Genomic DNA, 18,914 nt, shown 5'->3' with positions numbered 1-18,914 from the left:
TAGATTTACTACTAAAATATTCAAAGGATGCATTGGAAGCATAGAATGTTTTCAGGCAGTAGATTTGGTGGATGTAGCAAACAAATTATTACCAATACTCCAATTCTCAGGACAAGTTTCTTAAATTTTTCAACTTCCCCATGTTAATAAAGGGTATAGTTATCATTTCAGCAAGGTGAAGATAACACTTGTGTCTTGAGTTTTTAGAGGCACATTTTCCTAATGGTGTTGTCCAGTCCTTCCCATCAGGAATACTGGTGAACCAATGACCTCTCACTTCCTTCTGTTTTCTAGGTTTGCTTCAGTGTCCCCCTATCCCATTGGGCAAAAAGATCTACATGACAATGTAAAATGGAAATTAGATATTTAGAAGTCACCCTCACCTAATGCCACCCTAAACTCTATGTTAATATTTATATTCTCCTCCCCTCCCCATATACTTTACCCATGATTACAACCCAGTATTTCCCTCTCAAAGTATATATGGATATAAAGAAGCAACTCTGAAACAGGTGTCATTAATGTGACAATGCAAACATATGTAACCCATCATTCCCTAATATGATAGCATGAATCCATCTTCACATTGATGTATAAGATATATTGACCCATTTTCCAGGAAATAATATCCAAAACAGCATTACTCATAATAAGTAGTCACTGTAGCATTTCCAAATTAACCTGATAAAAATAGTAAAAAAAAAAAAAAAACACCTTAAAGTCAGGACTATTTAGCCAGTGAAGTAAATCAATTCATTCTGACTAAGCCTTTTTTCCTAGAGTATTTATTCCTGAGTTTTGGTTTCATTTTGTGGTTTTAAAACAAGAGAAGACAAGCGTACTTTAAATGTTATATTTTTTTAGTTGTACATGTTCTCTATATATTCTATACATTCCTTGGTCAATGATCAAAATTTGGAGTCATAATTTTGATAATCACCCTAAGAAGTTACTTTCCCCTAGTTTATGGAATCCTAAACTGCTTGCTTTACAGTTTAACATTCATGGGTTGTTTTTTGTTTTTCTGAGACAGGGTGTCACTCTGTCACCCTGGCTAGAGCACAGTAGCCTCATCCTAGCTCACTGTAACCTCCAACTCCTGGGCTCAAGTGATCCTCCTGCCTCAGCCTCCCCCATAGCCAGGACTATAGGCACATGTCACTAGCCACCACACCTGGCTAATTTTTCTGTTTTTTACAGAGACAGGGTCTTGCTCTTGCTCAGGCTGGTCTGAAACTCCTGAGCTCAAGTGATCCACCTTGGCCTCCCAGAGTGATGGGATTGCAGGTGTGAGCCACCCGCACCCGACCAACATTTATGTTTTATAATTCACACCCAACTTGCTTCTAGAAAACATTCAAGAGTACTTTAAGATGAAATATGAGAGAATTCTCTTTTTCCCCTGTCAATTTGGAAAGAAAAATTTATTTTAAAAAGCTTCAATATCCACAAAAAGCATATGAAAAACAAACAAAAAAACGTTCATGGCAGTTTTAAATGTTTTTTGTATTTAAAACACTGCAGAAATGGTTAATGCATATATTTACTAATATGGTAGGAAAACTGCTTTTGCAAAATCGAGACATTTGAAATAAATGTATTTGTACAGTCTCCATATTTAGCTGGGGTTTGTACATTAATGAAGGTAGAAAGAGATCATTTTTCTTTCATAAGCCAGTATTTAAATCTTTTAGTTCTTAATCCACTTTTCAAAATGAATTCAGTATCCATATCCTAGGTGAAAACCATTCTTAAGTGTCTCAAAATCTCATCTTGTAATTAAATTTTAAAATTGAAAATAAGTAAAAATATTTTCAGTATATTTCCTGATATCCTTTGCCTTCCCTAAAATTGCATTTTTAACTAAGAATATGAAACTGTTATTCTAAGTGCACATAGTTGATCTTTTACTATCTGGAAGTTTCTCTAAGACTTTAAGCAAGGCAAGCAGACTCACTTCTGGGCTTTTAAGTACTCAGACTTGAAACAGAGCTTTTCACCCTGAAATGAAAAATCAGAGTCATACCCTGACCATCCTTGTCTTTAAAGGGCCAGTACAGCCACTAAACTAGGCAATGGTTCTCCCCGCTTAGGGAGGTGAAGCAGCAGGAGGAAGAACCCGAGATAGACGTGTGGGAGCTGCTGAAGAACGCCAACCCCAGCGAGTACGAGAAGATCGCCTTCCAGTATGGCATCACCGACTTGCGAGGGATGCTCAAGCGGCTCAAGCGCATGCGCAGAGTGGAGAAGAAGAGCGCAGGTGAGCGCGCCCCTGGGGAATTAAAGGGGGGGCGTGGCCGCGGGGGAGTGTCCTGTACGCTGGAAAGCCTTGACCCTGAACCCCATTCCCTGCTCCTTCCGTCTCCCACCGGGTTTGGGGTGGGGCTGGATGGGAGTGCAGGGCTTGTGCTCCTGTTGGCTACCTTTGGCTATGCTGGTAGCGGACAGCTTCTGAAGGTTTAAGGTAGCAGATCTCCCTCGCTCTCAAATTCTTGATTTTTAACTTAGGTAGAGTACATTTTCCGTCTCTTAACATCATACTCTTCCACCCATTTGATGGGGCGTGGGAAGTTCAGAGGGAGGAAGTGAAGTCCCCACGCCCAGTACAGTTATCAAACTGTTTTGTACAACAGCTGCGCTGCTCCCTGGATATCTGAAGTGGATCCAGTTTATTGTGGTTTTAAATTCCTTTTTAAAAGTGGAAAGAAAAAAGAGAAAGAAATATATTTTTAATTGATCATTAGCTCCTCAAAGTTTCCTGTGCTGGGTCATTGTCAGTTATCGGTTTATGACACATTGGGGTAATATATCTATCCCCTTCTTGTTTTGTTAATGTTCAAATAGAATTTAAAGACTCTCACAACCTCTTTTAAAAATATGCCCTTTATTTCTAAACTTCCCTGTAAATTGATTGAGAAATGGCCTCAGACAAAGACGGAAGGGTTTTATTGTTTTGTTTACATAACTCAGCCATTTCCATTATCCCGGAATTCCTGAAGTTGTATTTCAGGAGGTATCAGGAACTGTATAGTCACAAACATGGGAATGCCAGGGTGCCAGGTGACATCTCTTTTCCCCAGGCCGGCCTTTCTTATTCTTATCACTTAGTTCTGAATTCGTGTTTTAAGGTATGTGATAGATAACTTTTTTTTTAAGTTAGTTCTTATTTTATCTTGTTAAAATATGAGAAAATTAGCTTGTTTAAGCAATAGTATAATCAGGTTGGGATGATGGAAATACAAGCATGACAACATTTCACAAGCATTTCACACTTACATGTATTTTCCAAGCTGTCTAAATGGGAATTATTATCTTTAAAATCAGAAAAAAAAATATTAAATGAAAAAAAGAAGTTAACTACCTCTGTTTAGGACCTTTCAATGACAATATATATATATATGTTTTATGTTATTTAAAATGTTTGGCAATCCTGAGTTCCTAACCATATATGCAGGGGTGTTCTAAAAATGCCACTATTTGGTCAAGTTTCCACAGTACAGAAATTTTGATAAGTCTACTATTTCAATTATTCAAAGGCATTTAATTTGATCTTATGAATCTACTAAGCTTATAAATTCTATGATTTAAAAAAACTGTGACATAGAAGTACAGAAATAATATCAATGAACCCCGTAGTAATCGTGCTAGGAGAATAAACTTGTTCTTAAAGTTCAATTTAATTTGGACGCTTTATATTTGTACATTCCCTGAAGAATCAGGTCATTTTTAAAGCTCCTTCAGTTATTCTTTTCTTATGTTTATTCCAAAAACATTTCAATTTTTAAATTTTTCTTTCAATTTTAAAACCATTTTATTGTATATAAATTAACACAGAATTCTAAATAAAAAGGATAATTTGGAAGGTTTTTCTTCTCTGGGAGTCATATTTTCATTTGTTTTTAGGTTATCATACATTTATTGACTATTTAAAATCATAGTGTACGTATGCACATATTAACGTATTTTGCTTCTTTTATTCTACCAGCTTTTGCAAAAATTCTTGATCCTGCATATCAGGTTGATAAAGGTGGCAGAGTAAGGTTTGTTGTGGAACTGGCAGATCCAAAGCTGGAGGTGAAATGGTATAAAAATGGGCAAGAAATTCGACCCAGTACAAAGTAAGTGGGCTTTGCAAATAATCAGTAATAACTATACAGTAAATAATCTTTATAATACAAAATCATATGGAGGGAGAGTAAAAATTTAAATCACTTTTTATGTATTTTGGAATCATTAAAATTATAGTGCTATATAAACTAAACCTTGTTTTATATTTATATACAAACTATTTCAAGTGATTCCCAGTTATGGTTTTGTGTAGCTACAGGTTATATGTAATTATTTCAGAGCTTTGCCAAACTTCTAATTTTTTAAAATAAAATTTTAAAATAATTCGAAATACATATTTGATATGCCAACTGGGAATCACACTTTATACTTAGATGACTTTTGTTTTCCCAAAATAGCATCTATATTCCATAATGGTTGAATATCTTCTATATTCAATTCAGGTAGTGTTTTGAGCACTTACTCATAATATTGCATCTGAATAGAACTATTTAATGTTGAGATCTGATGAAATACAGATCTAAGCCTGTGTTTTATTATATCTTGGCCCTCTCCCAAATAAAGGAGACAGGCTAAAGACAGACTAATCCCTGATGTCTGATAGTATCTCTAGTCTATTATGAAACTACTTTACAGAGATCCCCCTCAGCCTGAGAGATTTTCAACTCCAATATATTTTTTTTAAGTTAACAGGAGCCACGTAAACATTTATAAAAGACTTTAATCCTGGAAAGCCGTCACTTCTGGAGTACAATTAGGTGGTTTCCAGTTTCTTAATGTGGTCATGCCAAAAGAGTGACTTCGGGATGATGTTTATACCTGTTATAAAAACTCCTTGAAGATGGCCTGAATTTACCAAAAGCATAATTTTAATTGGTTATCTTTACTTAGAAAATGTTGTTTAATATTTTGTCCTTGAAGTCTTCAATTTGAAAATTCTCAAACCAGATTCTCAAACCAAACTAGAAAACTAGTCTATTATAATCCCCTAGTGTGTTCCTCCATAATCTAGGTCACCGATAATGAAATTTCATGATCTCGGCTTCTAGTTTTCTGTTTGCAAATATTCAATTCTTTCTTAGTAGATGTGACTGTGATTGATAGCACCAGTTTTTAAGCTCATTTAAGAAAACATCACATTCTATAGAATTAGTGCATGTATTAGTAATTGAGGTCATATCATTGCTTAAATTATATAATCATGTATTCACCTCCAAAAATCTACTGTATCACTGGGCTAGGCAATGAATGAAATATATGTCAATGAATAAGATCAAGTCTCTGCTCATCTATAAAGTACATGAATTGGTTGTTTAAAGAATGTACAGAGTTAAAAATCTCTCTGACATCTTCAGCCAACTCTACTTTTCGGCAGTGGGTTAAAAAGTTTAAACAATAAGTATGTGAGTACTGATTTATATTTGAAATAAAAACCTTATATAAAAGAAAATTATAGCAGAAATTAAATATTATATATAAATATGCATATGGACTATGTATTATAAAGATTAAAATTGGTTATTGTTTGATGTTAAACTATATAAGATATGCTACCTAAATGGCAGATCAAAATTATGTCCTTGACTTTCAAACATTACCAAATTATAAGCTAAATTTGCTGGCAATAAAGAAAAGAATAAAATCAAGTTCACAGACTGTTTATCTTCCTCCTATTTAAAACAGATATATTTTTGAACACAAAGGTTGTGAAAGAATCATGTTTATCAATAACTGTGCGCTGACAGATGATTCGGAGTATTACGTGACAGCTGGAGATGAGAAATGTTCCACTGAGCTCTTTGTCAGAGGTAAAATGAAGTCCCTTACTGCAGTCACCAGGAGCCCTCGGCTCCTTCTCCCAGGGGTAATGATCACAATGAAAGTACCTAGGTGAGCTCTTCAGCTCCAGAGCAGAGGTAATAGTACCTCCAGCAACGGTCTGGCTTGGGTGTTAGGTGGGCTTAGCATTCAGGGTCCTCTACACTGGCAGGTATCATGTGTCCTGTCCGGTTTTCAGGTTTGTTGAAGACTAGAAAAGCCAAGGGGAGAAAAAACTGCTGAATAAAAAGGTTTCATGGTTTTGACTCAAGCCAAGTACTATTCTGCAAAACACTTATTCTAGTTATAGCTTCTGAAACCCAACAGACTTCACTGGATAATACTCGTTTCGCGCACTCACTGATCACAAATGGATTTCTATTGAAACGAGCTTCATTAGTAAGTGGTTGGCACCAAGCACATTAAAGACCATCATTTACTAAGCCATTACAAAGAGAGCTGGAGGCTGTGAATGAAGCCACATCTCACTTATTTATGAGAAATCTGAACTCTGAAATCTCTATCATCCATCTAGAACCAGAATTAAAGAATTTGAGTGTTATACATTCTCCCTCATCAGAAATGTCTACCACCTGGTATCTTATTTACTAAAAGAAAGATATTTGATACGTATTTTGTCTACTCTCCAGAACAGTAATTTATATGATTTGGGGAGTTCTGAGAAAATTGGGAGAATTTAGCCAGGGTTGTCAGCTATTTACTTTGCCAAGAACAGACATTTAAAAAAAAAAAAAAACACACACACTCACCTACTGCCTACTACCTTGTGAACCATAGATGATACTTTTTTAATGTGGTTTTTCATCTGTGAATAAATCAGGGCTCATGGGGTACGCTTTGGATAGTTAATGACTCTTATTTCTTCTTTTTTCATATTAGAACCTCCAATTATGGTGACCAAACAGCTGGAAGATACAACTGCTTACTGTGGGGAGAGAGTGGAATTAGAATGTGAGGTGTCTGAAGATGATGCCAATGTAAAATGGTAAATAGCCTTCCTGAGGTCTGTTCATTTTTTAGTAGACAAAAAATGTACCTTTATAGTTGATAGAACAGGAAATATAAATGACTTTTAAGCATATGAAAAGAAGCTCAACCTCATTTGTGTTAGTAGAGGTGATAACAAAAAGTATACTAAGATACTAGGTGTTTTCCATTTATGAGACTAAAAAAAGAGATCCAGAAATCCATATGGGTAAGCATGCAGGGAAGTAGGCACTCACTGATAAATGGATGACTCAGGTTTCCCCAGGTCTGTTTGACTCCAGAGCATCTACCAGGCTCCTTCTCATTATGCCATACTGGCAACTTACATGGGAAAACATATTTATATATTTTTCATTTAATCCCTAGTGACTTTGTTGTTACGGTATCTCAGAAAAAAATATTTTAGATTAAGAATCACCAATTGCTTTTAAAAATAAAAGCTTTTTTCTTTTTTTGGTCAAGTGGGGACTGTTTTCATAGGTTTCTTGTGAGTAACCTCAAAATTAAAACTAGAAGACTTAAAATCTTAAGATGAATTGTTATGTTGAAAAGTATAGTAAATTGCATAGCAGGATTTGTAGCAGGATTACAGATTATCTCTACTACAGGTACAGAGTAGATTGTTCATTCTAATCCACAACGATAGTTATCTTTAAAATGCATTAAATGAGACTATTCTCACTAGTGTGCTTCGAGAGCCCAAATGTGGATAATAGCCACTCTTAGGAGCTGCATCTGACTGGTTTTGAGTAGGAAGTGGATCATGTTCTTTTAACATAATTTCATAGACAATACTTGTTATGTTATGAATCTATTGATAGATAGATTGATTGACTCATGCATTCTTTAATTCAACAAATAGTTCTTTTGTCTCTGGTATCTTCCAGAAACTCTGCAGAACACTGCAATATAGCAATAAACAAGATCAACAATGTCTGTTTCCTGAAAGATGTTTCATAAAACTTTTTCGTAATTCATTTTAACTCAGGTTTAAGAATGGTGAAGAGATCATCCCTGGTCCAAAATCAAGATACCGAATTAAACGTGAGGGCAAAAAACACATTTTGATCATAGAAGGAGCAACAAAAGCTGACACAGCAGAATATTCAGTGATGACAACAGGAGGACAGTCTTCTGCTAAGCTTAGTGTTGACTGTAAGTAAGACTTCTTCAGACGTCTTCTGAGTTGGCTTACTAATGAGGTTGTGTTTGTTAATCCAGTTCTAGGAAAGTTACAATCTATTTGATTTCTACTTGTAGTAGTTTTAAGTACGTAAAATAGATTTCTTTCTAGCTGAGTGTCTATGTCAGATCAGCCTGAGTCTCTGAGAAAGGAATCAACTACTCTGTTTAATAGTAGAGCATCCATACTTGGGAGAAAGTATAAAAATCACCCACTAGAAAAATTACCCAAATGGTTATAATCTCAAAACCATATAAATAGGTGGTAAATACTTCAGTAATGGTATCAAATCCTGATAGTATTTGCTATCTATTCATTAAAGAAACACCCAATAATCTGCAATTACATTTGGTGTAAAGAAATTATTCAAACCAAAGGAGCTCAATTGAGAAGATTGTTTAAGAGCTAATTTGTTAATAGGCTTCCAAGGCATCAGAGAATCAATGTACTTCCCCAAATGCCCTCAAGTAGTAGTCAGTTATCAATAGCAGAATTTCTCCCAGTTGGCTATGAAAATTAAAATAGCAAATATCTCAGGATGATTGGTAATACAAACAGCAGAAATCTTGTTTCTATCTTTCTTAGTCCCGTTGCTGTTCGTATAATATAATCATTGCATTATTCGGAAGCAATCTCAGTGCACTCCTTATGTTACAACTGTGGCCATTTTAGTTTAACATCAGAAAGTTTTTCAACCATAGGCAAATCCTTATCTGATATTTGTACCCATTCAAGGCAATTACAGTCAGTTCTGCTATAATGCCACATATGACTTTCTAAAAATTATTATATTATGCAAAGTTATGCAATAAAAACCCATGGTTTATAGAGGAAATGGGGTCATTGGCACAACACTCAAGAACTTTGTCAGCAACACATTAAAAAAGTAAGATAAGAACCTAATAAAGGCTGGGCACGGTGGCTCACGCCTGTAATCCTAGCACTCTGGGAGGCCGAGGCAGGTGGATCGCTCAAGGTCAGGAGTTCGAGACCAACCTGAGCAAGAGCAAGACCCTGTCTCTACTAAAAATAGAAAGAAATTATCTGGCCAACTAAAAATATATAGAAAAAATTAGCTCGGCATGGTGGCGCATGCCTGTAGTCCCAGCTACTTGGGAGGCTGAGGCAGTAGGATCGCTTAAGCCCAGGAGTTTGAGGTTGCTGTGAGCTAGGCTGATGCCACAGCACTCACTCTAGCCCGGGCAACAGAGTGAGACTCTGTCTCAAAAAAAAAAAAAAAAAAAAGAACCTAATAAAAAACAATAGCACAGTTAATGGTTAATAATACTACTATCAATATGGCACTTACCTTCAAAAAGACCTGAAATTTGCTTGTGGAAGTGGTGCTTCTGGGAGTGTTGTAGCTTGTGAGCTACTGTGAAATAGTAGAAGGATTATTTGAAATCAAACGGCTAGTTGTAACCACAGATGTGAATGGGTGTGGCTCACATCCCACTAGTGAACTGAGGTAGCTGATGGATGTTCAAGGGATCCATCTGTGTATTTTGTGTGTTCCTAGCTGGCTCAGTAACATGGGGTGCAGTTTTCTGCATTCACTTAGTTTTTCTAAGGAATGAAATCATGCATAATCAAATGTGAAATTGTCCTCTAATAAATCAATTGCATTGGTACAAATTCTTATTTTCAAAACCAGCATTATAGTAGAACTGAGTGTACCATTGTGAAATGCCACCATGTTGGCCAGTCTAGAGTTTGGGTTTGGCACTTGTGACGGTCTATCATTTTCATAGTGAAACCTCTGAAGATTTTGACCCCTCTGACTGATCAGACTGTAAATATTGGAAAAGAAATCTGCTTGAAGTGTGAAATCTCTGAACATATACCAGGAAAATGGACTAAAAATGGTCTGCCTGTTCAGGAGAGTGACCGTCTAAAGATTGTTCACAAGGGAAGGTAAGCAATCCCGGTGACTCACAAGTGAGGGTTGGCCTCCCTCTCCACTCTCTCCACTGTCTTAATTGTATATTTGGTGAGGATATTTAGAGAGTAGCCATAGGGAGACGATCTATTTTTGGGTCTTTGTTTCTAACCAGCAAGAATGTAGGATTTCTGTTGTCCAGCATGTCCTACTCGAGATCCTGTATCTGCACACCACACCATGGTGCTCTGTCTGCTCAAAACCCATTGATGGTTTTTTTCCTCCTAAACATGAAATTAGAGGAATGATACTAAATTCTAGTTGAGGACCTGGTCAAATGGATTAATTGTCTCTAACCAAGAAGTGTCACGTGACGAATCTTTTTTTGGGTAGGGTTCATAATATCCTAGACAAAAGATCTAAGGCAAGGGTTTATCCTTGGATCTGTGGACTCTTAGGATATCAGGAATAGACTTCAGGGAGCCCCATAAATCCTCTGAAATTGTGAGAAAATTTCATGTGTACATACTTTCTACAAAGAGAGGATCCATAGTGTCTGCCAGATATTCGCTGGTTCATAACCCCTATAAAGTTAAGGACTGTTGCTCTTACAGTTTGGCATATAAAGCCAAAATCAAGGTTATTCTTGGTAATCTCTTGAATCTTAAAGTATTGTATTATTGATATATGCTATTTTAGCCTTTTTAAAGTTATAACATAAAAAAAGGAATAACAGACTCTTGCATACATAATAAGCAGATTATATTTGTAGAGATAATTTCATATAGTCCAAAATTGAGATTTAATTTGGATCAATAAATAAGATCATTAAGGCTTCATATCTTTCCTTTCCCTGTCCCTCCTGCACTACACAAGATAGTCAGATAAAATCCAGGTGTCTCTTCAGTTTGGGTCATATGTAATCTAAATCTTTGCAGAGTCTTAGAGATATATTTTTCTTGTTTCCTTAGAATCCACAAGTTAGTGATAGCCAATGCTCTCACTGAAGATGAAGGTGATTATGTATTTGCACCAGATGCCTACTCTATTACTTTGCCTGCCAAAGTTCATGTTGTTGGTGAGTAGATAAAATAAGTCATTGCATAGTTGTGTTCTTATTTGTTTTTGCTTACCATGGAATTATAATGTATTCAAAACTATGATATTTAAAGAAAAATTACCTCAATTGGTATTAATTTCTAATTATAAATAGTTTACTCTTAAGTCTTACAATAAAATGGTTTTTGTAAGGTGCCACACACCAACTGCCTCAACCCCTCTTCTATTCTTTTTGACTAGATAAAATATTGGTTGCTACCAACATACTAGCTAAGCACTAGCCCCAGTATTCACATAGAAATGACTGTCTAATAAATAACGAAGGCCACGCTTAATATTCCAGATCCTCCTAAGATCATCCTGGATGGTCTTGATGCTGACAATACAGTGACAGTGATTGCAGGAAACAAGCTTCGGCTTGAGATCCCGATCTCTGGAGAACCACCTCCTAAAGCCATATGGAGCCGAGCAGATAAGGTTTGTTCTACACACACGCGCGCGCGCGCACACACACACACACACACTGCCCTCCCTATTCAGATGAAGGCAGAAGGCAAATAAACATACAGGAGTGCAACACAAATGTAATTCTTTGAGAAAGAAAAGATAACTGATTTTCAGGCAAATCTGATAATCATTTGTTTACTTTTTATATTAATATTTCTGACTACCAGTTATGTGGCCAAACATATTTTTATGTACAGTGAACAAGGTCTCATCTTTTATTCAATGGGTGCCAGGGGTGGGATGGAAGAGAAGTAGCCAATGGATTATTAAATAAATAAATGAACAGAATCACTGTGGATTGTAAGAAGTGCTATGAAGATCATAAAAGAGAATGATATGATAGCAAGTGGCTGCACTGTCCATGGCAGCCTCTGTGAAGGACAATGAGGAACCCATTATGCGAAGATCAAAAAGAAGAGATTTCCAGGTGGAGGCAATACAAGTGCAAAGGCCAAGGGGAGAAAATGAGCCTGGCCTGTTGGAGGAACAGAAGGAAAGCCAGCGTGGCTGGGGCTGAGTGAGTGAGGAGGAAAAAAATAAATTAAGAGTAGTGCCAGCTCAAGAGTGACCCTGTGGCTTCCTATAAAAAAAGTTTTACATTTAAAAATCAGATGTGAGACTCTTCCTTTTGACCAGAATTGAGTAAAAGGAATCAGATTTGTGGCTCACGTCTGTAATCCTAGTACTCTGGGAGGCCGAGGTGGGAGGATCGCTCAAGGTCAGGAGTTTGAGACCAGCCTGAGCAAGAGTGAGACCCCATCTCTACTAAAAATAGAAAGAAATTAGCTGGACAACTAAAGATATATATAAAGTTAGCTGAGCATGGAGGCGCATGCCTGTAGTCCCAGCTACTCGGGAGGCTGAAGCAGAAGGATTGCTTGAGCCCAGGAGTTTGAGGTTGCTGTGAGCTAGGCTGATGCCACGGCACTGTAGCCCAGGCAACAGAGCAAGACTCTATCTAAAAAAAAAAAAAAAAAAAAAATTTCCAAGTATTTGGAACCTAAATAACACATTTCTAAGTAACTCATGGATCAAAGAAGACATCACAAGGTAAATTAGAAAATATTTATGAACACACAACATATCAGATGCATGGAATGCTGCTAAATCAGTACTGAATTGCCCTGTATGTATTAAAGAAATGGAATTTGTAGTTAAAAATATTTCACAAAGAAAACTCCAGGTCTAGATGGCTTTACTAGAGAGTTATAAGAAACATTTAAGAAGAAATAATACCAATTCTTCATAAACTCTTTTAGAAAATTGAAAAAGAGGCAACAAGGAATATTTCCCAACTCATTCTTTAAGGTCAGTATTACCCTTATAGTAAAACCAGAGAAAGACATTACACGAAGAGAAAACTATAAACCAGTATCACTCATGAACATAGATGAAAAAATCTAAACAAAATTTAGCAAATCAAATCCAACAATGTATAAAAAGAATAATATATTGTGACAAAGAGGGGTTTATCCCAGGAACCGCAAAGTTACTTCAAAATTTAGAAGTCAATTAATATAACTCATGATATTAACAAGTAGAAAAATACAGCCCTCTCAATAGACACAGCAAAAACTTTGACAAAATCCAACTTTCATTCCTAATGCAATTCTCTTAGCAAACTAGGAAGTAAAAGAAACCTCCTCAACATGATAAAAGACATCCATGAAAATCTTACTGCTGTCATCATACTTAATAGTGAAAGAATAAATGCTTTCCCTCTAAGATCAAGAAGAAGAGAAAGAAGATGTCCACTCTCACCATTTGTATTCAACATTGTACTTGACAGCCTGGGAAGAAAAAGAATAAAATACATCCATATTAGAAAGGAAGAAGTAAAACTGTCTTATTTGCAGATGACATGATTATTAACATAGAAAATCCAGTGCAATTGACAAAGGAAAAATCCACTAGAACGAACATTCATAGTAGCTTTATTTATAATATCCAAAAGCTGAAAACAACCCAAATGTTCATCAACAGGTGAATGAATAACAAATTGGAGTGTATTCATACAATGGATGACTACTCAGCAATAAAAAGAAATGAATTACTGACATATGCAAGAACATGGGTGAAGCTCAAAATAATTATGCTAAGTGAAAGAATGTAGACTAAAAAAGTTTTTTGTTTTTTGTTTTTTGTTTTTTTTTGAGACAGGGTCTCACTCTGGTCACCCAGGCTGGAGTGCAGTGGCCCAATCATAGCTCACTGTAACCTCGAGCTCCTGAGCTCAGGCAACCCTCCTGCTCCAGCCTCCCAAGGAACTGGGACTACAGATGTGTGCAACCATGCCTGGCTAATTTTTTATTTTATTTTATTTTTTTAGAGATGGGGTCTCACTATGTTGCCCAGGCTAGTCTCAAACTCCTGGCCTCAAGTGATCCTTAGCCTTGGCCTCCCCAAGTGCTGGGATTACAGGTGTGAGCCACCACACATAGCCTAAAAAAGTATTTTTTAAAAGTCATTTTTTAAAAAACACTGTAAAAATTGACAATACCAAATTCTGACAAGGATGGAACAGCTAAGTTCTTGTATATCACTTGTGGGAATGTAAAATGGTACAACCACTTTGGAAAATAGTTTGGTAGTTTTTCATAATGTTAAACATACTCTTTCTATACAACTCTATGATGTCATTTCTAGTTATCCACCCAAGAGAAATGAAGACATATGTCTACATAAAAGCCTGTACATGAACATTTATGGATGTTCTGTTCATAATTGTCAAAACCTGGAAACAACCCAAAAGTCCAATTGTGCAAACATATGGTTGGTACATACATGAACCAACTGCACATGAAATATACAATGGAATACTACTCAGCAATAAAAAAGAATGTACTAGTAATACATACAGCAACATGGATGACTCCAAAAAACATCATGCTAAGGAAAAAATGCCAGATTCAAAAGACCACATACTATTTGATTCCAGTTATGTGGCATTTTCAAAAAAAGGAAAACTAGGGATGAATATTAGACCAATGGTTGCCAGAGACCAGGATTTGGGGTGTGGGTTAATTGCCAAAGAGCTTGGGGACACTGTTGAAGGTGATAGAAATGGTCTACATCTTGATTGAGGTGGTAATTACACAATTGAATAAATTTGTCAAAATTCATATAACTGTATAGCTAAAATGTATATATTTTACTCCACGTAAATTATAGCACAACAAGCAAACCAACAAAAAATATAAGAAACTGAAGTGGATAGTATAACACTACCCTAAACAAGTATTTTTCTTTTCACAGTAAAAACAAAGCAGAACATCTTTTATAATCTTACATCAGAATTTGGCTAATATGAAGAAATTTTGTTCTATTATAAAGTAGAAGAATTAAGAAAATTATTTCAGGTATTCTTACTGTTGTCACAATCTTACGTTATTGAAGACTTATGAGTCTAATACAGACACAAAAGAGTACAGTTAACTTAGTAGCTAGTGGCAAATAACCTAGTTTCTAAATTACCTTGACCTTCTCTGTTTTTCTTCTTTCTATGTTGGCTGCTCATTGTCTTATAGAAGATATGAACTGGGAATCAGAAAAATGTAATACTGCTTTAAATTTCAGGTTTAAGAAAGAAGTAAAAAATAGAAGAAGAAGAAGAAGAAAGTAAAATAAAGAAAATACAATAGGGGGCTCAACCTCACTCTGTCTTTACTTTGGGGATTAGATGTTTATTCTTCCATGTTTTTGCTGGAAGGGAAAAATCAATATTCAATAACTTGAGTGGAAGATTAGTCTTGCAGCCTTTTCAACCCTTTTCAGTATTTTCAAATTTTCAAGACTTCTAAGGAAATGGACAAATCACTGTTTGGTTCCTGATGAATTTGAGTGTTTCTAATTTCATATACAAGGAGACTCCTCTCCCAGAATGGCACTTCTGCACTTGTATTTTTAGTCCTACAACTTTCCCTTGGAAGAGTTGGTGATTAGGGCTTTGGGGTCAAATCCTAGTTTTGCTATTTCTTAGCTGTGTGGTCTTGAACAAGTTAAGTCTCAGTTTCCTCGTGTGTAAAGTGGTGTGATAATACCTTTGCCATTAGAGATGGGGGAGGATTAAACTGAGACAATGTGTGTTAGGCATTAACACCACATCTATCTCAAGTTACAAGGCACTCTAAAGAAGCCCTTGTTGCTGTGTAGGTCATGCCACATTTTGTTTTTCGCCTTCTTAGGCTATTGCGGAGGGCAGTGGCCGGATAAGAGCAGAATCTTACCCTGATAGCAGCACTCTGGTCATTGATGTAGCTGAAAGAGATGACTCTGGTGTTTACCACATAAATCTGAAAAATGAAGCTGGAGAAGCACATGCAAGCATCAAGATTAAAGTGGTGGGTAAGTCCTCTAGGTAAATACACTTCTGGAATCAAGCCGACATGTCTAGACTCAGAGCAGACTTTGCCAGCTCTTGGTTGTCTCAGCTTCTCTGTGCTACCAACAAAAGAAACACACAGTACAGCTATGTTTTATAAATCACCTTCTCTCTTTTTCTACCTATGCCATTTCTTTTCTTTTCTTTCCTTCTCTTTTTTCCCCTTTCCTTTCCTTCTTTCTCTTTCCTTTTCTTCTTTTTTCTTGTCTAGAGGACTTCTCATTGGAGGAATGAATAGCTAAGATCAGCCATTTGGACTCCAAAGTCATATTCCCTTTTGGTGCCCTGTAAAACATCACTGAAAGGCAATTGCTAACTAATTTCCCACATTATAATCTTTATAGAGGAGTAAGATCTGCCTTGATCCTTAGACAATTTTCTAAGCACATTTTTCCAAAGCCTGAAACCAAATAGAAATGAGTGTATCAGATTATTAGTGTTCCAAGGTCTCATGATCTCCTCTTTTCACTTTAGTTTTCCCTTAAATGACATATTTCAAGTTGACCAAAAACTAAGGTCACTTTATCAGGCATTGAACCATATATTTACAAGACATAGTGACTTGCCATTTCTGAATTGGATTTCTACCAGTCCACATCTTGAATCTTCCAACTGATGTGAAATTTACAATAATTAGTCCTGATCCAGTTCTGCTAGGAGTTCACTTTGTAGTTAACAACCACCACCACCACCACCACCATATCTGGCATTTAGGCAATAATTTCTTAGTTATCATTTTCCAGGTAAAGAACAAGAGTCTTAGGTTCAATGGAGAGTTTATTCTGTAACGTTGTGACACAAGTTTAAGGGATTTGGAGCTGTCATTATTTTTATTTTTATTGGGCTCACCTTCCTTTATCCCGTATTGAGCATGACTTTTTGCCCAAATTAGTTGCTAAGTGCATTCCAGTGAACAGGGAAAAGTACTTAGAAATCACAGTTTCTATGTTGTTTATCACCAAAAACCATATTTTTGTTAATACTTTTCTTTGCACTCTCTCTTTCTTATTTTATTTTATTTCATCCTATTGTTTTTTTGTCTGCTACAGACATCCCAGATCCTCCAGTGGCACCAAAAGTGACAGAGGTGGGAGATGACTGGTGCATCATGAACTGGGAGCCTCCTGTCTACGATGGAGGGTCTCCAATCTTAGGTAACTACATGTTAGTCCGCCTGTGTACCTGCCAGTCTTTATGCATATTAGTATAGAGTACACTTAAAAAAAAATACTGCGTTTAGGAGAAAACCTATACTGTGACTTTAAATATCCATTCAACCTGAAATATGTATATTTTGGTATGCTCTGTGCTTAATTGAGATATGAATAGCTCTTATGAATATCACCCGATTACCTGTTCTCTCTTTCTGCTTGACATTTACACTTAATATCTAATTTTAAAATACTTATAAGCCTAACTTCCACTGCTCTAGTCAGTGAATGTCTAGTTCCATAGGGTTAAGTCTACGAAGAAATTTCTTTTAAACACTTAGAAGAATTTGCTTCTGTGATAGCACAATTTTAACTTTTTTTTAGTCCTGTTATTTTGTTTTTGTCTATATTTTATGATGTTAGTACCTGTATTCCCTTATTCTCTATAATCTTTCTCAAACTGGTGGAATAAGGCGGATTAAAAATATATAAATGTATGACCATTTCAGTCAGAGTACTGAGGAAATACCAGGTTTTAAGGATTTCTAATATCTGACAAAGTTTAATTTTAGAGACCAAAGAAAACCCTCAGTTTTTATTTTGTGTACTTGCAGGTTACTTTATTGAAAGGAAAAAGAAACAAAGCTCCAGGTGGATGAGGCTGAATTTTGAACTCTGCAAAGAAACAACTTTTGAGCCCAAGAAGATGATTGAAGGTGTGGCCTACGAGGTCCGCATCTTTGCGGTCAATGCCGTCGGCGTCTCCAAGCCCAGTATGCCCTCCAAGCCTTTTGTTCCTTTGGGTGAGTCAAGAGAGATGTTCTTTGTCATTGCCCCAGATTATGACTGCTTTCCTTCTGACCTCTAACTGGAACAGGCCTGGAGGCTTCTTAGAGTGGTGGATGAGCAGGAGGTTGGAAGTAGTTGGGGCAATTTTTTGTCTAAGAAATTAAAAAGCGACTTTGGTCAAGTTGAATATCTTTAAAATATAGGACCTTGAATTCATTACCAGAATTCCAGTGACAGCTGTGGGTGGCTCCAGTTGCCACTCCCCACTGAAAACATGTAGCTGAGTACATTAACACACGACTGCTCTCAATTTGTCTTTCTCAAGGTATAACCCAGCCTCTTGGTGTAAACATTATAACTAAAACAAATTGAGATCAGTTCTTCATTTCTGAAGGATAGCATTGAAAAAGAAATTTGAGATCAGTTCAATAAACCACACTTGGAAACCAGTCTCTTAGCTTTATAATCACATCTTAAATGTTATCTATTGAACCAAAAAAAGTCAGTTCAGTGAAGGCAAAGAAACAGAAGATGAGATGTCTCCACTATTTTATGGTAGGGAAGATTTAGGGCAAGAGTTTGCATTTGAAAGTTAGAGAGTTATAGGAAATTTACTCTAGATCATTATATTCTGAACTTTGACTTCTTCAACTTCCTTGGGTCTCCCAGCCTCCCACACTAACCTCCCAAATTGGAGGAAATGCCTGGTAGCATTTCCAAAATTCTCATGTTTATCAGATCTTTGCCTTGCACACAACCATGCTTATGAGTCTCAACTGAATTTTATTAAGATGTAGGGCTTCTGTGTCTATTTTTATTTGTATCCCAGTTCATTTTGTCACAGTTCCTGTGCCATAACTCTGTAGTTAATAGTTTCTTCTTCTTCTGTCTTTTTTATCTTTAAGCTGTAACCAGCCCTCCTACTCTTCTGACTGTTGACTCTGTCACTGACACAACTGTCACCATGAAGTGGCGGCCCCCAGACCAGATTGGTGCAGCAGGTTTAGATGGCTATGTGCTAGAGTATTGCTTTGAAGGAAGTAAGTACAACTAGTAGATAAAATGAATACT

General features: G+C 36.3%; 1 protein-coding gene across 2 annotated transcripts in view; it reads left to right on the top strand.

Annotated features, from left to right (window-relative positions):
• MYBPC1 (myosin binding protein C1) overlaps positions 1 to 18,914 on the top strand; it is a 79,227-nt gene that overhangs the window by 38,728 nt on the left and 21,585 nt on the right. For both annotated transcript variants that reach the window (XM_045553126.1, XM_045553125.1), the window contains 12 exons: positions 2,094 to 2,260; positions 3,986 to 4,118; positions 5,752 to 5,876; positions 6,787 to 6,892; positions 7,883 to 8,049; positions 9,829 to 9,991; positions 10,928 to 11,034; positions 11,359 to 11,492; positions 15,707 to 15,866; positions 16,953 to 17,057; positions 17,669 to 17,857; positions 18,749 to 18,883. In XM_045553126.1, the coding sequence (XP_045409082.1) occupies positions 2,094 to 2,260; positions 3,986 to 4,118; positions 5,752 to 5,876; positions 6,787 to 6,892; positions 7,883 to 8,049; positions 9,829 to 9,991; positions 10,928 to 11,034; positions 11,359 to 11,492; positions 15,707 to 15,866; positions 16,953 to 17,057; positions 17,669 to 17,857; positions 18,749 to 18,883 (1,691 nt within the window). The remainder of the gene's footprint in view (positions 1 to 2,093; positions 2,261 to 3,985; positions 4,119 to 5,751; positions 5,877 to 6,786; positions 6,893 to 7,882; positions 8,050 to 9,828; positions 9,992 to 10,927; positions 11,035 to 11,358; positions 11,493 to 15,706; positions 15,867 to 16,952; positions 17,058 to 17,668; positions 17,858 to 18,748; positions 18,884 to 18,914) is intronic.

This window comes from Lemur catta, chromosome 6 (assembly GCF_020740605.2).
Source record: "Lemur catta isolate mLemCat1 chromosome 6, mLemCat1.pri, whole genome shotgun sequence".
Classification (NCBI taxonomy): Eukaryota; Metazoa; Chordata; class Mammalia; order Primates; family Lemuridae; genus Lemur; species Lemur catta.
The sequence above is the reverse complement of the archived record's forward strand: the minus strand, read 5'-3'. Positions and strand labels throughout refer to the sequence as shown.